At 38.1% G+C, this 24,457-nt stretch overlaps 4 protein-coding genes across 7 annotated transcripts in view; 1 reads left to right on the plus strand and 3 right to left on the minus strand.

Annotated features, from left to right (window-relative positions):
• Positions 1-17,991, minus strand: part of LOC134821181 (outer dense fiber protein 2-like) — a 109,806-nt gene extending 91,815 nt beyond the window's left edge. The window contains exon 1 of the mRNA XM_063831862.1: positions 17,977-17,991. The gene's annotated coding sequence lies outside the window, so the exon portion shown is untranslated. The remainder of the gene's footprint in view (positions 1-17,976) is intronic.
• Positions 1-24,457, plus strand: part of LOC134821178 (low-density lipoprotein receptor-related protein-like) — a 53,681-nt gene that overhangs the window by 18,882 nt on the left and 10,342 nt on the right. The gene's annotated exons all lie outside the window — the stretch shown is intronic.
• LOC134821180 (uncharacterized) lies at positions 208-17,993 on the minus strand. Of its 2 annotated transcripts, XM_063831860.1 has the most exons (21): positions 17,974-17,993; positions 13,998-14,110; positions 13,598-13,765; positions 13,222-13,425; positions 12,710-13,117; positions 12,459-12,554; positions 9,934-10,019; positions 9,535-9,787; positions 9,184-9,372; positions 8,706-8,915; positions 8,331-8,570; positions 8,013-8,213; positions 7,635-7,868; positions 6,843-7,088; positions 6,205-6,417; positions 5,337-5,456; positions 4,625-4,779; positions 4,388-4,484; positions 4,046-4,181; positions 3,574-3,722; positions 208-567 (listed from the first exon to the last, which is right to left on the minus strand). In XM_063831860.1, the coding sequence occupies exons 2-19, from the start codon at positions 14,055-14,057 to the stop codon at positions 4,113-4,115; spliced, it is 3,249 nt and encodes a 1,082-aa protein (XP_063687930.1). In that variant the 5' UTR covers positions 14,058-14,110; positions 17,974-17,993; the 3' UTR covers positions 208-567; positions 3,574-3,722; positions 4,046-4,112. The 2 variants fall into 2 exon arrangements, with proteins under 2 accessions (XP_063687930.1, XP_063687931.1); XM_063831861.1 differs by lacking the exons at positions 208-567; positions 3,574-3,722 and adding an exon at positions 3,737-3,774.
• On the minus strand, positions 14,131-24,254 carry LOC134821179 (uncharacterized). 3 transcript variants are annotated; one of them, XM_063831857.1, is made up of 13 exons: positions 24,046-24,254; positions 22,874-23,017; positions 22,141-22,755; positions 20,539-20,619; positions 20,040-20,147; positions 19,223-19,837; positions 18,428-19,059; positions 18,041-18,290; positions 17,480-17,707; positions 17,104-17,226; positions 16,646-16,830; positions 14,958-15,057; positions 14,131-14,771 (listed from the first exon to the last, which is right to left on the minus strand). In XM_063831857.1, the coding sequence occupies exons 1-13, from the start codon at positions 24,142-24,144 to the stop codon at positions 14,625-14,627; spliced, it is 3,327 nt and encodes a 1,108-aa protein (XP_063687927.1). In that variant the 5' UTR covers positions 24,145-24,254; the 3' UTR covers positions 14,131-14,624. The 3 variants fall into 3 exon arrangements, with proteins under 3 accessions (XP_063687927.1, XP_063687928.1, XP_063687929.1); XM_063831858.1 differs by having other exon boundaries at positions 14,164-14,771; positions 20,040-20,144; positions 24,046-24,220; XM_063831859.1 differs by lacking the exon at positions 20,539-20,619 and having other exon boundaries at positions 14,164-14,771.

Raw genomic sequence — 24,457 nt, forward strand, 5'->3', positions numbered from 1 at the left:
TAGTCTTACTCTTACTAATTAACTCGCCAGTACGCTATCACGTGACTTGGGTTTTTTCGGGTTTGCACTTTGCAGCTAAACAAAACTGTCTCATCTAAACTCTAATAATCGATTAAATACAATTACATGGGATCTGCGCATACTGACAATTATCAATTTCAATTTGTGTATTACACATCCTTTCACAAGTCGCCTAATTTCCAACTATGATACAAAATTGAAAGTCCCATGATACATTATTACAAATGAAAAATTCCATTCATTCCCAACAGTACTGTTAATAGCGCCTCCAACGAGCTTGAGACTTGAATTGTTGAGCATTGAGTGTCTGTGGTAATGCAGGCAGCGGCACACCTGGCACGCCAATCCCAATGCGCAGCGCTCTTTTCGAGCTTCTCGCGAGTAGCGAGCAATAGACTAGCAAGCTAAGTAATCTGCGGTACAATATACACATAACTGTGCAATTGCTAGTTGGGCAAGTAAGTAAGCTTAGAGCGGTTCTTTAACTTTCAGCTACCACGTGTTCAACGTCTTTGTCATCTCTATTACGCTTGAGATATTTTTCAACTGAAACATTGTTAAAATTCAACACAAGAGTTCTGGTATTACCGTAATAGATATATTTGTATTTCTAAAAGAGACAGTAATACATGTTTCTTTTCCAATAAAACCTATGATTCTCATGCCTGCTTTAGTCAAGATGACCTAAAAGAGGCTGTTAAATTTATTATTTATAACACTTATGTCGTCTTCGGTGGGATTGTATTCATACAAACCAAGGGTATTCCTATGGGTGGAAATTCAAGTTCCCCTATAGCTGATCTCACTGTTGGCAAAAAGGAATTTAATTATATGAAACGTTTACTTCAGGAAAAGAAAATGGGATTAGTAAAGATATTATCCAATAATAAACGATATGTTGACGATTTATCTATTATTAACTACCTTTACTTTCATAAATTGATTAAAGATATTTATCCTAATTCATTGGAGATGGAGCGAGCTGGTTCCAATAATAAAATCATTAACTACCTTGATTTAAATATTAATATTTCCACAGAAGGACTAGAAATATCAGTGTATAACAAAACTGATGATTTTAATTTTCATGTTGTATCCCTTACATTTCCTCACAGTAACATCCCAACCGAGGTTGGCTACAACGTTTTTTCAAGTCAAGTTCTTAGATATGGTAATGTTTGCACTAGATTGGATATCTTTACCTCCCATCTTCACAAAATATTCAAAATTCTAATTGATAGAGGATATAGCCGTGATAGACTGATTAAAGGCATTAAACGTTGTCTGAGGAAATATGATAACGTTTTCAGGAAGTTCGGTATTCTAGATGACCGTAACATTATTAAAGAACTCCCCTGATATCTTTTGATTTATTGAAACACGGGTACTAACTCTGCTCAACTGAACAAATTCTGAAACTTAGGTGAATAAGTGTACAACGTGCTAAACCGAAGTTCAGACTGACCAGTGAAAATGGGCGAGCGTACCAAGTGTCATTTTAATTAGAAGTTTTAGTCAGTGATTTATTATTGAAGCTTGTAATTACAATATCTAATGCTCCTATAAATACTTTAATTAATTGTATGTCCTGTTTTTCTTTTTCCTTCCTCTTTTCCTTGTCATCCCCTTTAGTTTTAAGATTCTTGCTATAAATGGCTACAGCTAACACTATTAATGCTAAGTACCAAACAACAAGTGGAGGTGGATCGTTGGTATACCATTAAATCGATTTAACACCGCAATTCCAGTCGCAAGCCTGGGACCACTACTAGCATAGTCACAACATCTACAAAGCTGCCATATAGCCTGACTGACAATTTTCTCGACTGACTGACAATGTTTCTTCTTTTTCCCCATTTAGAATACAAAGATTAGTACATTTTAGCTTATGATTAATATTATATTTTTACCTATAGTTTACCTAGACTACTTACTTACCTAGCAAATAAATTAAAAGCATATCAACAATCAAGAATAAAGCAACAATCCACATTACGAGCGTGCCAAATTACTCGAAATTCGAGATTTTTCTAAAAAGCAGTTAAAACCATTTTAAATCGACGTATTTTTGAACGCTGATTCCGAACACCCCACATGACATTCACATAGGGTTAGAAATAGAATGCTCCACTGTACTGGCGAATGATCAGTGAAATTTCTAGTCAGGGTTTAAGGGGGGGGGGGGGGGGGGTCGAAATGCGATTCTACGTTGATTCTGATTTACATAATCCCTAATCCCAACCCTAACCCTAACCATAACCCCGAAGCTATCCATAATCTAATCCACAACCCTAACCCTAACCCGGCCCTAAATAATCGAATTCACGTTTTACTAGCCTGTCACGTGACCAAAACGGTTTTTGACCATAACTCTCCAGAGAAGCATTTTTAACCCTACGTCATGGGGGGTGATTCGGAATCAGCGTCCAAAAATACACCGATTCAGATCACTTTCATGCCTAAAGGCCAGGTAGCGTAGTTGGTTGATCATCGGATTTGTAATCGTAAGATTGCGAGTTCGAATCCCACTGCCTGCCTAGTCGTGGGGTGAGCGTCGTTGACGCTCTGCTAAGGATCCCGAGTGGTCTATGTAGCCCCACGGTTCACTCAGCCGAATGCTCGAGAAATCGGGGTGTGAGGGTTAAATGAGGAGCTGTGCTTGATCAACACAGCGAAGCCTCGGGCGAAGAAAGTGTGGCATAGTGCCTTAACCGTTGCTGGCCTTAGAACGATCCTTCGGCTTCTTGTAAAGCTCTTCCTTGAAAGTGCTGGTTTACATTGTAATGCAGGTAATGCCGAAGTAAAAATAACAAAGGTGGTCGACTCATTCGATGGCCTTGTTGCGGTCGCAACGAATCCTCATAAGATAAGAAGATAAGATAAGATAAGAAAGGGCCTTTTCACAAGAATTTTCTTAAAATTTGGGCGAGCGATTTAGTAGGAGCGAGAATTCACAGTTAGCTAGATACTGAGCTGATAATCATAGAGAAGGTGTAGTGTAGGCTTACCTTCTATATAAAGTTGGTTTCATTCAAAAATATTGATATTTGACTAATTTATGGGCCAAAATCGATCAAATTTGGTGCGTATGCCCAAATATGGTCATATGGTTTTTGGCTCATAACTCAGTCATTTTTGTCCAATCTTGAGGAAAATTCATATACGAGTTTAGGGGACCACTAGCTACAAGAGAGCACCTAAAATGGGTAGGTGCTAGATTGGGCCTAATTTGGACCAAATATGGGCGTGGCTGCCCCGCGGGCACCGTTTGGCGGTGGGGTCCGGGACCCCCTCAAAAGTTCGGTCACCGGTCCTAGTTTGTTGGTCAACAGCTATCTCGAAGTTTCACAAAAAAATCAGGGTGAAACCTGACTTACTGTTAGGGTTGGGGTCAAAGTAGATCGAGGGTTATGGTTTTGAATAGTCCCTCAGGGCCATCTAGAGAACGTGTTTAAAGTCACGTGATAGTCAACAATCCATTTGATGACAAATCACAAAAGATTAAAACTTTAAAACAGCGTGGATTGTGAGTGGGCCATTGCATCAACTCACCCACATACTGAAGAGCACGTTGCAGCCTCAGATTCAGGGCCTGAAAACCGGAGCTCGTCTCCTAGCAACCACCACCTCACGTCAGGGAACATGGTCTCGACTGCCTTTGTAGCCAAGTTAGTCATTGTGCCTAGGTGTACGCGCTCACCCTGAAAACAAAGCACCAAGTTAGTCATTGTGCCTAGGTGTACGCGCTCAACCCTGAAACAAAGCACCTAAATATTTGCAAGCTTTTCTTTACTGGGCGGCGCTCAGCATGTCATTCCGCTGAATCTTTAACGGGTGATACTCGTAAAATATTTGTTTTACGACGCGCGTCTTGGTAGGTTATAAACCTACAACCGAATCTCTATTCTATGTTTATGAACATTACAGCCTGGGGTCCCCAGGTAAGCTTTTCTCTGAAAGGAAACAAATATGCGGTCACACTCACGCTGCTTAAGCGTACATGCAGACTTTTAAAATTACTAACCTATCATTGATGGCAAGTTTGAAGTAACATGACTTCTTTTTCCCCATAATAAAATCCAGCATCCCAACTAGAGATTTAACGTTTTCCTTCCCGCGACAAGATGCACAGTCCGATCTTTTCCTTCAATCATCAGGACCTAAAAGAGAATGATTTTCTGGTTTACTCTCATTTTACCCGGAATACGCTCAATGCTGCTTTACTGTACACAGAACAAGCATCAAAACAGGTTGTCCATAACTATTGATAAATAAACTTATAAAGTAATTTCGCGATCCAGATATGTTTCTAAAGTTATTAAGAAAAGTAAACATTCAGTTTAAAGTATAGATGAGATATCGTTACCCCGGTAGCGAGTCTTTTTAACCGTCCGCTCAACGTCACAAAGTTTTCGTAGTGATAATCTATCTTATAAGTTTCGTGGGTGGCATCTGCTAGGAACCTGTTGATAAGAAATTGTAACTATAGTCGTTACCGGACAATTTCACCCAAATTGGACTTTGGGATTCCGAATGATACTAAGATATTGATGTTGGTATACTACGGAAGCGAAGCTTAATCCATAAACACAACACAACTTACTTTTGAATCTGGGTAACGTCTACTCTAGGACCGTTGACAGCTAAAGTTCTCTCTCTAGAATTATAGTAAAAGCAAGCACAAGGATGTATGTGGTTGAGGTAGCTATGTCGAATAATATCACCAATGAACGGTCCCTGAAACTCTCCCTCAACATCCTGCAACAAAGATTCATCAGTCAGCGTTCTAAAAGCTGAATCACACAGAGATAGTTACCATAATAACACTGCTAGTTACCATGGTAACACTGCTAGTTACCATGGTAACACTGCTAGTTACCATGGTAACACTGCTAGTTACCATGGTAACACTGCTAGTTACCATGGTAACACTGCTAGTTACCATGGTAACACTGCTAGTTACCATAGTAACACCGCTAGTTACCATAGTTACATTGCTATTTACCATAGTAACATTGCTATTTACCATAGTAACACTGCTAGTTACCATGGTAACACTGCTAGTTACCATAGTAACACTGCTAGTTACCATAGTTACACTACTAGAATTGTAAGAATATATCTTCTTATCTTATAGAGTATTAGTAGAATTAAGAGAGCAAAATCTTTTCGTTTCATTACAGCTAAGCAGTTTACTGTTTAAATGGTATAAGTACGGCTAAACTATCATTTAGAGGAGTTTTTATTTTGAAAAAAAGTTTTAAAACATGCGATTCATGTCGCCAATCAAGGATGATTAAAATACAAAAACATACCATGGTCACGGAAGTCGTATCCGATAAAATGTTTCTTATGTTATCAATACCAGTTTTGACATCATCTGCTATTCCAAATACAGTGACAACATTCACTTTACGATTGATAGAATATTCAACCTGAAAATGACATGGATAAAAACCAGATACCTCAACTCTTCAAATAAAGCCACAAAAGTGAAAGGAAAATCTATTAGGCAGATAGTTACTATAGTAACACTGCTAGTTACCTATCTATTAGGCAGATAGTTACCATAGTGACACTGCTAGTTACCTATCTATTAGGCAGATAGTTACCATAGTAACACTGCTAGTTACCTATCTATTAGGCAGATAGTTACCATAGTAACACTGCTAGTTACCTATCTATAGGCAGATAGTTACTATAGTAACACTGCTAGTTACCTATCTATTAGGCAGATAGTTACCATAGTAACACTGCTAGTTACCTATCTATTAGGCAGATAATTACCATAGTAACACTGTTAGTTACCTATCCATTAGGCAGATAGTTACCATAGTAACACTGCTAGTTACCTATCTATTAGGCAGCACAACCTTAATAAGATAGGACACACACTCTCTCTCGGTTACGGTCAACGGTTTCTGGCCTCCTACGGTAAGTGGGAAGCCTTCTCGCCGTGCCCTCAGAATGCAACTCCTGCTAGCTACACGCCAGGACTCCCAAAGTATATACATAATCATAAACAAATAAATATCTACGCAACAGACCTCTGGAGTCTTGAAGTTAAGCTGTCACTACCTGGCTCAGAGCAAACCCACTTCCGTTATAGTACTTATAAAATATCTATCTATTAGGCAATAGGCAGCATAACCTCAATAAAATAGGGCACACAGAAACACTCACGTTAAAAGGACGACACTTTATCTCGGTCATTCTCAAGTTCGTGATGTACTTTTGACAAATTTGGGCGTGGTCGTTAGTCAATGAAAGTTCCTCCACACTAAGATTCTCACTAAAGTCTTGTAATTTTCCGGCTGCTTGCTCCACATGTTTAGCTTGATCGCCGACAACAGAGAAAATGAGATTTTCCTTGCCTAGTCCCACATTTGCAACCACCTGAAAAAGGAAATGACGTCACGTAAAAAGGAAAACATAACCCGTTTCTGCCTATAATCCTCTGATATTTAGAATTAGAACCCAGCTAAACGGCACGTAACGCGGCGCGTAACACGGCACGTAACACGGCACGTAACACGGCACGTAACACGGCACGTAACGCGGCACGGAACACGGCGCGTAACACGGCACGTAACACGGCACGTAACGCGTCACTAATAATCCCAAAATGGGTGTGTGTGTGTGTCTTTCTGTCTGTGTATTGGTAATTTACGAGTGGCTTTATTAAGAAAGCGGTAAGAGTTATGGGACTTGTCTTTTGGCAGAGTATAATCTCAGAATAGTTCTACTAATTACCATGACAGACACATAATGGACACGTAAAACATTAGTTCAAGGAAAGAAAAACTTCATAACAAAATTACCTCCGCATTATCAACTACGCGCTTCGGGACATTCAGAGACATCAGAGCATTTTTGAACCGGTTTAGTTTTGACCTACTACCTTCAGAACCGTCACAGATAATACTGGTGTTCAGATGAACTTCACGATAGTGAACACCTTCCATTATTTCAGCTAACTTCTTTCGTGCTTCTTCAACTTCTCTTGTATCTCCGTCCAGGGTTATATTCCAGAGAGGGACTGTATTTACAAATATTGTACAATTCTTCTGTAAATACAGCCAGTAACGATAAAAAATAAATAAATTTACGGGTTTTAATTCATGCCATTAGCTTCCCTAATAACCTATTTTATGATTATAGGAATAACTTAAACCTAAATATTGCTTTTACCAAAAACAATATCATTTATCTTACAGTTTATCTCAGATCTATATATTGATATATATATATCAATATTGATATATATATATCAATAATATATATCAATAATATATATCAAATAATATATATCAATATATAATATTGATATATATATCAATAATAATATGATATATTGAGTTAAAACAGTCGTTGATACTGCCCCTTACGGATCGTTCACATATGACGTAATAACGTTTTGAACGATTTTTATCCCCCTCCGTAATCATTTTTACAACTATTGTGTCTAAATTACACTAGCGTAATCACTTAGATCCCCCCCCCCTCTTCTCAGTTATTACGTAATATGTGAACGACCCCTTGGTCCTAACTCCAGTTTGCTTAACAAAAAACTAAATATTCCGCTGAAAAGGATAAAAACAGCACCATCCTACCTCAGGGAAGAGTGAAGGCCACGCTTTAGGAGTCGCCTCAGATTCAGGGAATATGCTTCTTCCAATGTAGTTCAGGTACGGGAATCCCTTGTGACTAAGGGGAATGATGCAAGTTGACCGGGCCTGTTCAATCGGTGGTAGTTCTTGTATTATCTGGTTAACAGATTCCTTGCTACCAACTATTTTCAGATGTGTTTTGTCTTTGTAACGGGATTGGGTGGTCCAGATGGTAACCTAAGATAAGGTGAATTCAGGATGATTTGGGAGAATTTATGATGAAATAATTGTGATAAATCTAGAGATTGGAGCAGTAAATCTGCCACATCATGAAATAATTATCAATATCACAAAGCTTATTTAACATGTTAATCAACGAACCAATGGCCATTTATTTTGCAACGCAGGAATATCCAGTCTCCTGGTTGGAAGCCCGTAAATCCCACTTATGTCTTTAATATGATAACACAGTCCATCAAGTGAAGACTGGAGGAGTTCCTGGGCTTGATCCAACTGCTCCTCAGATCCTCCGACACGGAATTTGTCGTACCGTTGAAACAAAAATGTGAACCCATCTAGCTCCTGAATAGTGTAGTTATCAAGCTGAGGTCTAAAAGATCCCAAAGCGCAGAACAGACTATCACGAAGTACATGGCAAAAATCAATCATTTACTAGAATACGAAAGAAAAGGTACATACTTTTAAGAGTTGCTCATGACATTGCTGCAGCCACCGTTTTTTATGACCCGTTGTGACGTCATCATCAGATGTTGATGTCCTGGAAAGCTCACGATACGTTTCAAAATCGAATTTTTGGCTCAAGAAGTTTCTCATCTTCAAGAACTGGGTGAAATCACCCACTCCTTCAACCATTAGGAGGCAGCTTCGTGGAGAGAAGTTATTGAAGATGTGGTCGTACGTTGTTGTCTTTATGGGCATCTGAAACGTTTATCATCATGGTTATCATGATCATGGCTATTTATTGACTGTTTATGATTAGGAATCGGAAAAAGGAAAAATCAGGCCAATATGAAAAAATTCTACGAAGAAACCTTCAAGCCGTTGATAACTTACTTCTATGTTTTGAGCGAAATCATTTATATCCTTGATCATTCTATCAGACGCGTAAACAGTTCGTATCCACTCATTCAGGAATGTAAAGAAGCGATACCGCTGTCCGCTGTCCATTATATTGAGAATGTGGTCCCTAGCTTGCCGAGCTAACTGCGGTTCTGGACCTTTCAGCTGGGTTCGGAATCCACCAGCGTAGCTCTTTGATTCGACCTGCGGACGACACATGTGACATGACACGATTAGTAATTAATTAATTGATTTAAAATTAATTAATGGTAACAGCAATCCAACCTTGTGACAGAAATAAGAAGAATAAGGTCTTTATAAGTTTATAGGACAATAAACAAAGCTAAGTAATAATTCTGATAAGTCCTCTCAGAATAAAGCTTTCATTATTTAGGCGAAAAAAAAGAGATCGGATATAAATTTACTGGGTTGCACAATGCATTAAAACAAGTACTGTATATCTGTATCATACCTCAGGACTGACTAGATTGTTCTCCTTGAGAACAGCAAAGATTTTTCCAGCGTCAGGATATAGATGCCCAATGTCAATGGGAACTTCAGCCTTCAGAACCGAGTCTATCTTAATCAGGTCATCTAACGCTGCGGAGATATACAAGTGTACGGGGTGGGTAGCATCAGTCTTGTCCGTCCTGAATGTTGCCTGAAAATAACAAATGTTGAAAAAAGAAATATTCTGCAATACCTAAAATTTATAAAATTGTACTTATACTGGAGACAACATTTGTTACAAATCAAAATAAGTGAGAAATGACCGTGAAACTGAAAATAGGTAAACAAACAAATTATCTCACAACAAACGTACATCAGGAAACTTCTGCTTCAATTCCCTGATAATTCCACTTTCATCATACTTGTACTGGCTCTTTGCACTGTATTTGAACACAATCTGAGGCTGGATCAAGTCGAACTTGTCTGGGAAGTTGACTCTAAGTATACGGTAGAAATAAAGCAGACGGTGGTTAACACTGTCGAAAGGTCCAACTAGAGTCAGACTGGGCTCTGATTCAGTCGGCAGAATGACCAGCATCTCACGGAGATATTTACTCCAGTAACTCCTGGGATATGTTGGGAATTACCAGCAAAATACTCGATGCTGGTTGTGAACAGCTACGAGAATCTGAACCAGAAGGTTGTAACAAGGTTGTTGCAGTCAATACTGTATTTGCACGATAATGTTGAAAGTTTATTATGGAAAACAAACCCAAATTGTGAAGCAGCTAGGCTGTCCAGGACTTCCGTTGAAATAGGAATGCTGATGTGTGCCGCCTCCCTTGTAACCCGCGCTACCTATCAGGAAAAAAAATTTGTATTATTAGAATGTAATAAAATCGAATATATTTGACATTGTTTCGTCACCACGACAACCAAGATTCATCTGGGAAGTGGAAAGCTTGAAATAGTTCAATAATTAGTGATAATAATTAGTTACTTACCATGTTCGATTTGGTAAGTTTAATAAGTTTAGTAAGACAAATAGCTAAAACAAAATAAGGTTTGATGTCAATCGCCTTAATGATTCTGATATTAAGTGTAAATTTTTTGATTCCTTTAAAAGTAATATTGATTGTAGAGTTTTAACTAATAATGCTATTTCTGAAAATTCTGATATATTTGGTATATTGAGTAAATGTGCCGTCCAGGTGGTTGGTAAAGTGCCCCCGGGGAAGCCTCATCAGTACAGCGACGATCCAACTGTCGTTAAACTTTCAGCAGAGAGAAAGTCCCTTCAGCAAGAATGTAGTCTCACAGGGATAAGCGACAGGAGTGACCTCAGAAAAAGAATCAACCATCTCAAACGTACCATCAAAAAGAGGTTGAAATCCATCAATGAGGCCGCAGCTAACGCCCTAGTAGATGTCATCAACAACACCGACAGCTGCAGAAGCATGTTTGAAGCGAATAGAACTTTGGCCCAGTGTAGGATGAAGAAAGACGGAGTGACTGTCCACGATGCAGACGGGAACACCTTAGGTTCTGACTCATTAAAAGCAGAAGCTATTAAAGAATACTTTAATAATGAGTTCAATGACAAAGATGAACCCCACCTCCCAGCATTCATAGACCCTCCTGGAAGCCTCCTCTGTCCCATAACACCTGAAGAAGTTGGCCGTGCTGTTATGAAGCTGAAATCCGGTAGAGCGTGTGGCCCTGACGGTATACCTAATGAGCTAATGAAAGCTGCTGGATATCCCCTCCACTGTGAGTTGGCTAGGATCTACAATCTCTCCTTTGAGACCAACACATACATCCCAGCTATTGGAGAAGGTATCCTGACACCCCTTCAGAAGCCAGGAAAACCCCGAGGTCCGATAAAGTCTATCCGGCCCCTCACATTGCTAAATGGAACTAGAAAAGTCCTATCCCTCGTAGCCTTGAACAGAATCAATTACCACGTTGATATGTACACTGGACCTTGGCAGGCGGCATACAAGCAGGGTCGCAGTTGTGCTGACCTGGTATGGTCTCAGAGAATGTTGACATCAGTGGTTACCAGGCGCGAGTTTGAGTATAGTAAAATCAACATTGACATGACCGCTGCGTTTAATACTATCCGCAGACAGACCATCATCAACCTCCTCATTGATGCAGGATGCTCTAGAGACGACATTCGCCTAGTTCAGTACCTCCTCTCAAATACAAAGCTCAAGGTGACGGTCAACAGATCTGAGTCTGGTGAATTTGTGATTAATATTGGCGCTTACCAGGGAGACAGTCTGGCAGGTAAAGTGTTTACATTGACCCTTGCTGGTGCCCTGAATCACATCAGAGCCGTGATCAGTGTCACGATTCCTAGACCGAACCCCCCAGTCTCTGATAGAGGCCTCCCGTTAGAGTCCGCCTATGCTGATGATGCTGAGCTTCTGAGTGAAGATGGTCAGAGCCTGGTGAAGATACTAGAGATTGCCAGTGATATACTAAAGGATTGGAGTCTCTTTGTTAACGAATCAAAGACGGTGTTTACAAGAGTGTATTTGGCAGATACAGATGCTTTAGATGCCCATGGCAATAAAATTAGAGGAGATGAAGAGTGGCGAGAGTCAGTGCTATTAGGATCAAAGCTCTGTTCAGAAAGAGATATTGTCAACAGACGCAACAAAGCCAATGTTGCCTTCTACACCTACAAGAAAGTCTGGTTGAATAGTTCTGTTCAGATCAGTGAGAGTAGAAAGCTGAAGCTGTACGAAGCTCTTGTCACTTCAGTGTTGTTGTATAACTGTAGCAGCTGGGCTGCTCCTGAAACCGTAATGGCATCTGTCGACGTTCTTCAAAGGAAGCATCTGAGACAGATAATCAACACCTATTGGCCTACGGTTATCAGTAACGAGAATTCATATAAGAGATGTAATGTCAGACCCCTTACTGAAAGGATCAAGAAAGCAAGATGGAAGATGCTTGGGCACGTTCTCAGAAGCGGTGATGACACTCCCGCCTTCTTATCTTTTAGATTTGCATGTTTAGGATGTTTTGACTACAAAGGAAGGAGGGGCAGACCTCGTTCAAATTTATTTGATTTATTATTAAAAGACATTATGACAAAACAAATTATTGTGATTGTAAATAAAAGATTTAGTTTAAGTAATTTCAACGATTTAGTGTACAAAGCTCATGATAGACGGCTATGGAGAAGCTATGGGTGAGTCGAGACTACTCGGCCACTCGATTTTATGATTTAATTTATATTATCTTGTGTTTGCTGTATATAGTTGATTAATAATAGCTAAAAACCTCAGAAGTTAATTTCTTGACAGGATATCGCAACCCTTTTAGCTTCAGTGTGACACAGTCCTTGTCGTAGTTAGGCAGGAAATGCGGCCCTTCCACCTGGGTAAATATGTCTGTTGTAAGGAACATATACTGTCTGATTCGACAAAAAGTGTGTTTTTTTCAATTTTGAAGAAAATCTGTTATAAATAACAAGACATACTCAGATCTATCTGCTGTATGTGCTTGAAAAAAAACCAAGAATAATTAAAAACCATCTCGGAAAGAGCGGTCTCCTCCTTGGATTGTAGATAATTCTGAACATATTTGGTCATGACGTCACTTCCTGTCCAGGTTTCCTCACACTGCACATTCCACTTCTCCACGACAGCATCAAGCTTCTCCTGGATCATACCCTGTGTATCATTCTCTAAATTCCAGCACTTCACTGTCCTATCTTCAATGAAGCAAACTGTGCTGGGGTACTCGTTTATCTTCTTCAAGACTTCTAAGAGATCATTATCTACGGGTACGAATTCAGGTAGTGCCATCTCGAAGTAGCGAATACAATTAAGTTTGATATCAAGTTTTCGTTTGAATGATGCCAGTGCTTCGGGCTTGCCAGTGGCGGTAAAAATGTAGCCATCGTTCATAGATCTTCCTCTGAGTTCGACCTCCACCTTCTGCGAGAAACAACATTGTAATTTATGTTCTAAATACAACTCCAGACTAATCTTATTTCGAATCGTCACAAAAGGTAAATTAAATGTGATAAAAACTGTCAAACCTCTTGACCATACTCAAACAGGGATCTGATGTTGATGAGATTATTCAGTTTCAGTAGGGATCTCTCGGCGTGGGAAAGTTCAAACTCGTAAGTTATCATCTCATCCAGCATCTGACGGATCTTCTCCTCGACACCACTCAGTTCGTTTGATTTCCAGCTGATCAAGTGAAGTTCCTGACCATTTACTGACATCTCGTATTTTGTCTGGGAAATGATTAATTGTTGATGATAATTAATTAATGATGATATCATTAATTAATTATCAGTTAAAATAACCGTGGACTCCGTGCCTAATCGAGAAAATAGTTTCAGTCGTCCGTTCAAATAACCCTCGAAATGCGTGATTTTCCGAAATAAAAAATACATAAAGCTATACCTCACGTTCACCGCACAATTCCTGGAGTGTCTCCAGTTGTCCGGGACATTTGAGGATCAAGTTGAGTTTCAGCCTTTCCCTCACTGAAAGAGCCATCTTAGTCTTGAAAGCAGTAGCTGATCTCAGCTGCCTTTTGGGGTGTAACTGTCCGGAAGTTGTCTGAAGGACCTGAAGTACGGAGCAGTTGTGAAATGTGAAGGTTGGAAAGTGGAAAAAAAGAAAGGAATTTGCCAAACTTTAGTGACTACCGGAGGAGAACATAAATAGAATCTTCTCACCTAACTAAAACACCATATTCGAACAGAGGCTAAACCAGCTTGACCATGAGTACCATCATAAGATCAGATGTTAGACTGTTAGACTCGAAAAATACAAAAAAACTAATATTCTTGACTCTCACCACTGCAGCGGAGGAACGACATTGCCGGAGGAGAGCAGAACATGCTGGTAGTCTGTGCATTTTACTGACAGTTACATCATGTGTGTTCTAATATGGGCGTTATCTTTATTCATCTGCTATGTTGAAAGAGTTTAATTAGAATTTAAGCATTAAGAAAACAAGTTTTCGATTTTAGAACGATAATTCGGGTAAAACGGCAGAGTTTGTCATGATCATCCTGGAATTGGATGACGTTTCTATAACTACTAATTTTATGAAAACAATATGATTAGGTTGATGAAATTTCACAAAATACAAACTCCTTATTATGTTTGTACAATAAATAAAAATCCTAATCCGATTGACAAAATTCCGTTATTTAAGGAGGGTCATCTCAGTTTAAACAGGAACAATCAATGAACAATGAACATCTGGCGTGAACCTTGTAGCGCGATGCACTACTAGTACTGGGCCGCGCCGCGCATCAAATAACGTTTCTCGCAACCTTCGGTAGATCGGCGATATGCACTACTGGGCCACGCCGAGCTGCGAAGGATTGACATCGTGAATCAAGCGTGAACCTTGCTTGTTTTGCTGATATAAACGTATTACTTCTCAACAAATGTTTCTTCTCCACAGTTATCGGGTTCAATCTAACTCTTTCGACTGGCTAATAAAATGATTCAGTTGTTGTTTGGTTGCTGGATATTGCTTCATCTTTTCAACTAACGTTGATATTCTCAGTGTGATATCACTCTCAGTGTCTTTGTAACCATGGTTTGGTATTTGGTCCACCTTATGGAATATGTTTCAACATCAATATTTCCAAACCATATTTAAGATATTACTCAATATTGTATGTGATTGAAGGTAATTTAAGCAAGCAAATTTTGTCAGCCACCTAATAGCTATTCTAATTATTAGAGTATTATACTGAGGTAGTTGATGGCAAACATCATTGGAAATATTCTGGCTACATACCATCAAATATGGGAAGATTTTCTGTATTTGTGCCCTGATCTGAACTGCAGTTTTTACATCGTTACATCCAGCTAGTTGCACCTCGAAAACTTCCCAATCCCTGAAAAAATAGATTAGAAAGAAGATAAGAGACTTTACTTCTCAGTTACATTTAAATTATTTTCAACGAGTAGGCTATTAACAAATTAAAGGCTTTTGAGTTTTGAAGTGCGTCCAATTTGTTTAGTGCGTTTAAGTACGAAAAAGTGCGTTTTACTTTATCACTTTATTACTAGTCACTACAACTTTATTAGTAGTCACTACAACTACTTTATAATTATATAATTAAGACACCACTCATAATAAAGTAATAAGGTTAAAACGTAATATTATGTATTGACGTGTAACTGTCAAGTGGCATTGGTAATGTGTCAGATTAAATATATATCACTACTAGTAGTAGTACTATAATTCAAAGTCTATATTATAATTCAAAGAATTATTTTTGCTGTATAATGTAGAATGTCTGTCTGTACGACTGCCCAAAATAGGAAGTTACATAGTTACCATGTTAACGAGGATTGTTACAAGCACGTGCACGTGCAAAGATTGGCGAGCGACATTTTTGATTTTGATCGGTTTTGTGGTAATTAAGTTGTGTTTAGAGTGTCGATTACATTTTAATCGGCTGTATCTTCGGTGGTGATGGATATCTTTTTGATGCTTTTAAAACTGGCTATCAAATAATACTATTAGCTTCCTTCCTGTTACCACGGGTTTTTCTAGTTTCTGTATAATGTGGAATGTCTGTATGTACGACCGCCCACGTGCAAATTAGGTAAAAATAGGAAGTTACATAGTTACCATGGTAACGAGGATTGTTACACGCACGTGCACGTGCAAGGATTTGAGAGGGGCATTTTGATCGGTTTTGTGGTAATTACGTTGTGTTTAGTGCGAGCTACATTTTAATCGGCTGTATCTTCGGTTGTGACGGATATTTTTTGATGCGATAAAAACTGACTACCAAAGAATAATATTAGCTTCCTCCCTGTGACCACGGGCTTTCTAGTCATCATTATAATTCAAAGAATTATCTCTGTACGACCGCCCACGTGCAAATTAGGTAAAAAGCAAAAGGTTGCATAGTAACCATGGTAACCGCCGGCAACGGTGTTGAACGCGCACGTACACGTGCAATGATTGTTGTTACGACACAACATTAGATATATTTTGAGTCACTAAAACTGAATCTGTATAATGTATATGTATAATGTATATTGTATAGTGTTGATAACACATCATAGTCCTTATCATATAATTAATATCTGCGATTAGGTGAAAGTATTTCCTGGTTCTTGTATTTGAATATCGAACACTTATTTTACTTCGGACATTCAAACAGCCACATTGTTACAGCCAATTACAGGAAGCCGAAGGATTCAATTATAAATTTAGTAACGGTTTAGGTAGTGTGTACCATACTTTCTTCGCCCGAGACTTTGCTGTAATGGGCAGCTCCTCATTTAACCCTCACACCCGATTTCTCGAGCATTCGGCTGAGTGAGTACTTTAAAAGTACGTTAAGTGCGTACTAACCAACGTCAAACTATGATTAAGGCCCCTCAATATTAGGGAATATGGAAGCAGCGTCCTGAAGGTGAAGCTGAGTGAGCTATGATAATTTTAAATATGTGAAGAAAGTTTACCTTAAATTCAGAATCGTTGACAATTTCTCTGTAGTCTTTTCAACCTCAAAATTCTTCCCGAACACAATTATTTTGTTTTCGGTTTCAGATATGATTGCTTTCACATCGTTTTTGTTCTCAAGGATATCAATATACTCAATAACTTCAGTCATAACTTTACCCATCTTCTTTGTGGGCAATTGTATCTAAAAAAGATGAATGGAAATGGCTAGAATTCGATAATTTACATAATATTGCTGTTTTGATCCCTTGAATATTCAGGTATGAATCAGTTGAGCAACAATTTATAGCTCGAAAATGCAAAATCTACCTTTTTAGTTATTTCATCATTATAATTAGTGAATACATTGTAGAATGTAGATTGTAGATTTCAGAAGCTGTCTTTTAACTTCAAATTCCCAGATGCTCCTGACTGGGGAGTGGGCTGGAATTAAATACAATTTATTTACTGAACGTACCTCTTCCAAATATTCCAATGATTCAAAGTGCTTCACCAATTCTGAATGCGCCTCTTCAAAGTCAGCATTTGACTTGTAAGCTATGTGAAACTGTGGCGTATTCTTGTCTAATGTTACACGGACCTGAAATAGTTTTTCTAAGTTTAACACTTAACAGTCGTGATAACCGATAATTAAATAACGATGAGTCGCATAGTTAGTAATTAAAATTGGTAAATAGACGATAAATTCTAGAAGAAAAGGAGTAATTTGGCAAGAGGACCGAGAAGTGCAAGTGCGTAAGATCAAAATACGCTATAATCTCTACCCTGAATACTAATTAATATAAATTTGTGGTATCAAACTATAAAAAGCTAAGATTCAAAAATATTCCAACCTGTTTGCTTTTCTTGGGAAAGAGCCAGCTATAGTTCGGTGAAGCCCTCTCAATTACTTTTACAAGGTAATAAGTCGACTGATTCATCTCATAGTTATTGAGAAAAATTTCAGATTCTATTTTCCGCAGGTTGTCAGCCGCTTCTTTTAAAAATGTTTTGTTGGCTGATTTCAGTCTTATGTATGATGTTGTTGAGCCCATTTTACCCAAGAGAGTTTGTAGGCTTACCTGAAATAAATAAATTGTTATATTGTGGATTAAATGTTCATGTATCGGAAGGCCAGTTATAATCTAAATTTATTTAGGCGATCAGCAAAATTTACAAAATGTTTTTAAAAGGTTTCAGTTCTCAAGAGGGTGGCAAAAATTAATTAAAACTTTCCAAATGTCTCATTAAAGTTCAAACTCACGTATTAGCGACAAGAGAAACGCCATTTCGGACGTGAGGAGAGTGAGAACTCCTCAAACTACATTAAATATATTCCTTCTGTAACGTCCTCAATAAATGTAATAGATTTTTAGTGTTGTAATTAGTTTAAAATTAGTAAAGTTCAAACCCACGTTGTTACAAGTCGCCCGAAAGTTACCCAGGTGTGGATCTAGGATAGCTTCCAGTTTATTCTTATCTATTTCAACAGTTTCCCATATATCCTCATCATCTGCCTGTAACAGATCTCCGATACCATGATGTGTTAAGAAATATTTGTCTAAATTCTCCTTTGCCATGGTAGTGTTGGATGGGTGACCATAGAACGACAGAGATCTGTTTTGTAGGTCTCTTTTGTACCTCACTTTTCTATTCAAACAGGTCCTGGAAAATAGTTAATATCATTTATCGAAACATTCATTTAACCAGATGTCATTTTCGAATGAAAAAATTGTTGTCAGGAAGAAATACTAATGCTTCTAAAGAAATTGAACAAAGGAAGGTCTACCAAATATAAATACCTTTCCAAGAAATCTTTAACGTCAGGCCAGTTTGATTTCAAAAATACCCAATGCTTATCACTGATGAAAAATTTAAGTTCTTCAGCATCTCCGAAGTATCTCCTTACATACTCCTCAGCCAGCCTCAAACTGGCAGAACTGCTGCTGCTAACCACCAGCCCTGTTTTATCCGCTTTGGTGGAAATCTTGGTGTTGGGAAAGGTAAACTTCATGTTACCAGCAATCCTCAGATCGTCTTGTGAGATATCAGATATTTCAGAGATAAGTTCTGGATCGTCCTGAAGACTCTGTTTCAAGATTTGCTGCTCAAGAGATTGAAGGTCTTCAAAAGCAGATTCAACTTCAGCAGGTGGTCCAACCATACTTATTTGACCTGGAGGGGACCTCAGATTATCGTTATAAAGACACTTTGTTCTTCCGTTTTTACTGTTGAGTTCTCTTGCGTACAGCACGAAGCTGTGCCAAGTGTTATAATCTTTGGTAACTTGGACATTTCTTGTTATTTTTCCTTTGTAAGCCTCTTCTTCCTTACGTTCGACAAGCTTCATAAAATTCTGGACAGCCTCTTTTTTACCGTATATAAGCCATGAGTCCATTTCTGAGTCGGATGAGAGTACTTTTTGGATAGAAACCTAAATAATGACGGACGATTAATATCAAGATGAAACATAAGAAATTAAAAGTTATCAATCGTATCTCGTGACCTATTTTTAGCGAATCCCAAATGTCGAGGATTTTAAATATTTATTTTGAAAAGTATCTTTAGTTGAAGGTTGTTTGCATGATAGCACTAACCTTGTTTTGGTAAGAATAATTTTTAAGTTCCGGTTCATCAAGACGAAAAAGGACAGCCGAATCCCTTGTTTTACTATAGATCTTATATCCCAATCCACCTATTCGCTCATGAAGAGTTTCAGCTAATTTCTCCGCCGACACCTTCTTTTTCCCATCCGTTACAAGCGTTATTTTCGATGAATCTTCCGCCACAAAACTGAATATACCAGGATGCTTTTTTGAAAAATTCCTAATTCCGCTACCGTCTTCCCCCACAATCATTCTCCTGAACACTGGATGAGGAAAGGGTACCTCCACAACAATCAGGGCATCAAAGGCACTCTTTATCTTATCAGATTTCAACCTCCTATCATCCCATTTTCCCCCGAATAAAATCACGCCATCATGATCTAAATGAGTATTGACGTTACTCAATCGATTGCTGGTCCGTAAAATTCCACTCAAGTTCTGACCACTAACTTTAAGGTATTGGCCTATGACCGGGTTAGCGAACGGAATGTTAACCATGTTTTGGATGTGACGAAGGCAACTAAGGGGTCCACGCCCAGCTGCTTTGGGAAAGGAGAGCTCCAAACTCGTGCTACCGTCAGAGATTGCGGATAGGAGAGCAGATCCCTGGGAAAGATCTCCGTTTATTGGAACTGTTTACTAGGTTATTAAAATAAATAAAAATGAGGGAAGTCGGCCATGGCATCTAATTAAAAAGGGCCAGAAGTAATGATTATTGGGCATCAGAGTTGTTAGTCCATGTTTCATATGCACGTAGCCAAATTGTAAATAAGTCTCAGAACGAACTAGAACGGTTTGAAATACTTACAGTTTCAAGATCTGATCGGAGTATTCTTTTTGCAACAACAGTCTGATAGCGATCTAATAGGCGTGTTTCAGTCTGGTACTCGCACAAATACGAATTCTCAAACCACTCCTGAAATGTAAGTATTTAGTGACCACTCCTGAAAAGTAGGTAGGTATTTAGTGACCACTCCTGAAATGTAGGTATTTAGTGACCACTCCTGAAATGTAGGTAGGTATTTAGTGACCACTCCTGAAATGTAGGTATTTAGTGACCACTCCTGAAATGTAGGTAGGTATTTAGTGACCACTCCTGAAATGTAGGTATTTAGTGACGGTGAACGGTTTAATGTGTTCGCATATAACATTACTAATACTATCGAGGGGGAAGAAGATTGGGAAATCCTGGCACAGTTATTCGTTCACAAGAACTTCATGCATATTTTAAATTTATGAAAGAGGTATTAATGACGAAAGATTGGTGACGAGATCAAAAATGTGCGGATTAAAGTCTAAAGAGAAACCTTAAACTGATTCAATTCAGTTGGTGATGGGCCACTGATAAGAATCTCGTTTCCCTTTCCACCATGAAACAATACTGTTACCTGTAATTTTATATTATATAATTTAAATAAGTTTCATAATTTACATTATTTTAACAATATGTATTATTAATACGAACAGTTATGATGAGCGTAATTTGATGTTTGATATGAAATCGACAAGACAATAATGATGGTATGCACTCAACTAGTTTCAGCCAGTATCACCTTAATAAATGTAATAGATTTAGTTTTTAAACTAATTACAACACTACAGATCTATTACATTTATTATCATGGTAGAGTTTTAGAAACGAAGCACGAGATAACAATTTGTTGAATTTGCGAAAGCAAAAATTGGATATCACGTTGTATGATGCATAATTTTCAGTAAAATATTTTATTTAAGATTATATATATTGCATAAACGAGTATTCAATATTCAGTATATGTTTGACTGTGTTTAGAGTTGTCGACCTTTTTGTTTATATATAATATGACTGTGGGCAGGTCACTTGATCATGCGCCAAGTTTGGATAAAGTCTGCCTTTTATTTGCTGTCTCCTCAATAATTCAATATTTCTACATATTTACTGTCTGAAAAATAAAATACTTATTTTTAGTTTATAAACTAATAATTTGTTCGTTTAATGATCAATTAATACCTAAATTTGGTTCACGTTCACATAGAACAAATCAAGTTGATCTAGGAGTACACGATCATACCTTTATACTACAATAGTGTAGGAGAACTGTCACGACACATCACGAGACACATCATGAGACATTTCACGAGACACATCACGAGACACATCACGAGACACATCACGAGATACATCACGAGACACATCACGAGACACATCACGAGACATGTCGCGAGACAGATCGCGAGACAGACCGCGAAACATGTGATTCTTTGCTGTCTGTTATTTTCGTCCAGTATTTTATTTATGATCGAGCATTGTGATAATTATAGTTGTTTCTAGAACACTATAATTGCATTTACTAGATACAGCTTTGAGATTAGCATTATATTTTTTATAAGCATATGGTTGACCCAAAGTGCTCCGCAGTTTTTTGTAATATTATTCCTTGTAATGTACCGTAAAGTCACAGTATAGTACATATATGTGTATATATGTGTATATATGTGTATTCACTGTATAGTGTATACATATGTATAGTATATACATTTGCATATATGTGTATATATGTGTACAGTGTATACATATGTATATATATGTGTGTATATATGTGTGTATATATGTGTATACTGTATAGTGAATATATATGTATATAATATATATATGTGTATGGTGTATATATGTGTCCTAATTCAACTGTAAGAAATGGAGAGTTTAATCAAATTTATGTAGGGCGCAAAATGGAGTGTCCAAGTCTCAGCTGGGTAGTTTAAACTTTTTAATGGTCTCAAAACGGACTTATTTTCAAAGCAAGAATAATAGTCCGTACATAATCCGTACAATAGTCCTTACATATATCTACACCGCTAGTGATAGTAATCGAATTATGAGATTCTCTCAATATTTACTATCTTAACTACCTAGATAATAATAAACTAACCGAGGGAAATTTCTCAAACTCTTTCTCGAAAAGATCATCCTGATTCAGATTGTTCTGCAATAGGTTACCCACAGTTCCAGGAATCGGGATTGAGTCCTTGAAAGGATCACACTGATATTTGATGACCTGTTCCACTCGATAACTGATCGCGGCGAGGGCTTCTTGATTTCCTTTAATTACTATGGAACCTTTATCAAACTGAACCGGTTTGGCAAACTTTTCGAACTTTTTTGGAACTAAATAATCAGAAGACTTCATAACAGCCGAATAGGTTTCTTCATCCATGTCCGAAATGACTTCCACAAGTATCTCAGATCTAACAAGATTCTCCGCGAAGATTTTGAGTCTTTGGATTTCGTTTTTATGGGCCGTCAAAAACACGTTTCTGTCTTTTACAGCCATAGAAATCGGATAGTCAAACTTCTTTCCTAATTGAGGTTTTTGAAGTAAAACATGTTCCCGGTCAAAGTCGATGCTGGGAGGAATTTTCATAATTGTAGAAGTGTATTTGCTGAACTGAGCATCCAGATATCTTTCAATTTCAGGAGAAGTAGACGGTTGCACCACAATGTCCTCTCGGAATAGGGATCCATACATCGGCATTTCTACTGTAATCTGAGGAAAATTAACGTAAAAATGATACCTCATGTTAAAATGTCATAAGAATTAAGCATATACATTCACCAAATCAATCAATTTGCGATCATGCAATCAGGCAGATAAGTTAGTTTACCATGGGGAAGCGTTGACCTATCCTCCGTATAATCTCGCGTCTAAGTGACCTCATATCACTCGGCTGATTAACAAACGATATGTGTTCGGTTGATTGCTCCTTCTGTCCGGTCAGGGAACTCAGGTGTCTGGCATGATTTGGTCCCTGGGTTTTCAGTATGAATCAGATTCAGTGTGAATAAGGTAGGAGTAGGGTTTGCATTATTATCGGTACGATAACAATTTTGAAATTATCGGCGATGCCGATAATTATCGGCGATAAAATTTGGTCATAACAATGAGCTAAGTTTCTGTTGATTTTTATGACTGACATAATCAATTACTCAATTACATCTTCATCACCTTCGTGAATGAGGATTACGGAAGTCCTGAGTTATTGTTACACGAATTCTAAACACGTTTAAATATTATCGCTTATAAAGGATAATGAGTCGCATACGGTAGTGTATTTTATGTAAGCTTGAGCCTTGAATGACATAGTATAGTGGCAAGTATAGTATTTGGTTTTGGTTTTGGTTTAGGGAGCAAACTTGCCACATAGGTCCAGGATCGAGATCAGAGCATACAGCTTGTTTGCTTGATTGTTGTCCGGTCGGTGCCGGTAGTTCTAATGTCAATGACCAATTTACAAAGAAAGTGGTATACAAATAATATTTTAATTAAACAACTGCACCCCAATTTCAGTCTGAAAACGTGAGAAATCAAAAAATTTCGCTACCTACATGTCAAAATCAATTTTATATCTCAAAGACTTCAAGTCTTGCATGGAAAATAAAATGTGGAATGAATGCAGGGTGGCCCAGAGCAAATGACCACCTTGAATACCGGAAAATTAGCCAGGGTGTTAGGATTATGGGACACACTCAACAAATGACCACCTTGAATACCGGACAATTAGCCCGGGTGCTAGGATATGGGACACACTCAACAAATGACCACCTTGAATACCGGACAATTAACCCGGGTGCTAGGATATGGGACACACTCAACAAATGACCACCTTGAATACCGGAAAATTAGCCAGGGTGCTAGGATATGGGACACACTCAACAAATGACCACCTTGAATACCGGACAATTAGCCAGGGTGCTAGGATATGGGACACAAGTATAATAACAACAAACACGTATAGTAAGAAGTAGTATAGAAACAAATAAGAACAGTGTTACTCACATAGCATGGTGTAGAGCTCCGAACAGGTAGAGTGCTCCTCACGATATTCCGAACTTGACAGAGAACACTACCACACAGAGCCGCTCGAGGGTGGAGCATGTTTCAGTCAGATGTGGGGTCAGAAGTGGGGTCTGAAGTGGGGTCAGAAGTGGGGTCTGAAGTGGGGTCTGAAGTGGAGTCTGAAGTGGAGTCCGGTGCCATTCAGTGCTGTAGTAGTAGAGGTATTGTGAACATTATTGTCATATGATAAACAAATTGGCGATGATTTGGTAACAATCTTAAATAAGTGTTTATTTCAATCACGAATTGCATAAATTATGCAATTCGTATGCATTATGCCATAATGCATACGTTTAATACATAATCGATTGAAAAAGTTTGTTTGAATACAAAATAAGAACCATTGTTGTTT

This window comes from Bolinopsis microptera, chromosome 9 (assembly GCF_026151205.1).
Source record: "Bolinopsis microptera isolate Bmic1 chromosome 9, MBARI_Bmic_1.0, whole genome shotgun sequence".
Lineage (NCBI taxonomy): Eukaryota > Metazoa > Ctenophora > Tentaculata > Lobata > Bolinopsidae > Bolinopsis > Bolinopsis microptera.

Coding starts and splice junctions, on each gene's coding strand:
- LOC134821179 (XM_063831857.1), bottom strand. CDS start 24,144: ATGCTCCACCCTCGAGCGGCTCTGTGTGGTAGTGTTCTCTGTCAAGTT. Junction 22,756..22,873: donor TAGGTCAACGCTTCCCCATG/GTAAACTAACTT, acceptor AATTTTCCTCAG/ATTACAGTAGAAATGCCGAT. Junction 17,227..17,479: donor TTCCCAAGAAAAGCAAACAG/GTTGGAATATTT, acceptor AAACTATTTCAG/GTCCGTGTAACATTAGACAA.
- LOC134821180 (XM_063831860.1), bottom strand. CDS start 14,057: ATGCACAGACTACCAGCATGTTCTGCTCTCCTCCGGCAATGTCGTTCC. Junction 8,571..8,705: donor ATTTCGCTCAAAACATAGAA/GTAAGTTATCAA, acceptor TAAACGTTTCAG/ATGCCCATAAAGACAACAAC. Junction 5,457..6,204: donor TAAAGTGTCGTCCTTTTAAC/GTGAGTGTTTCT, acceptor TGTCATTTTCAG/GTTGAATATTCTATCAATCG.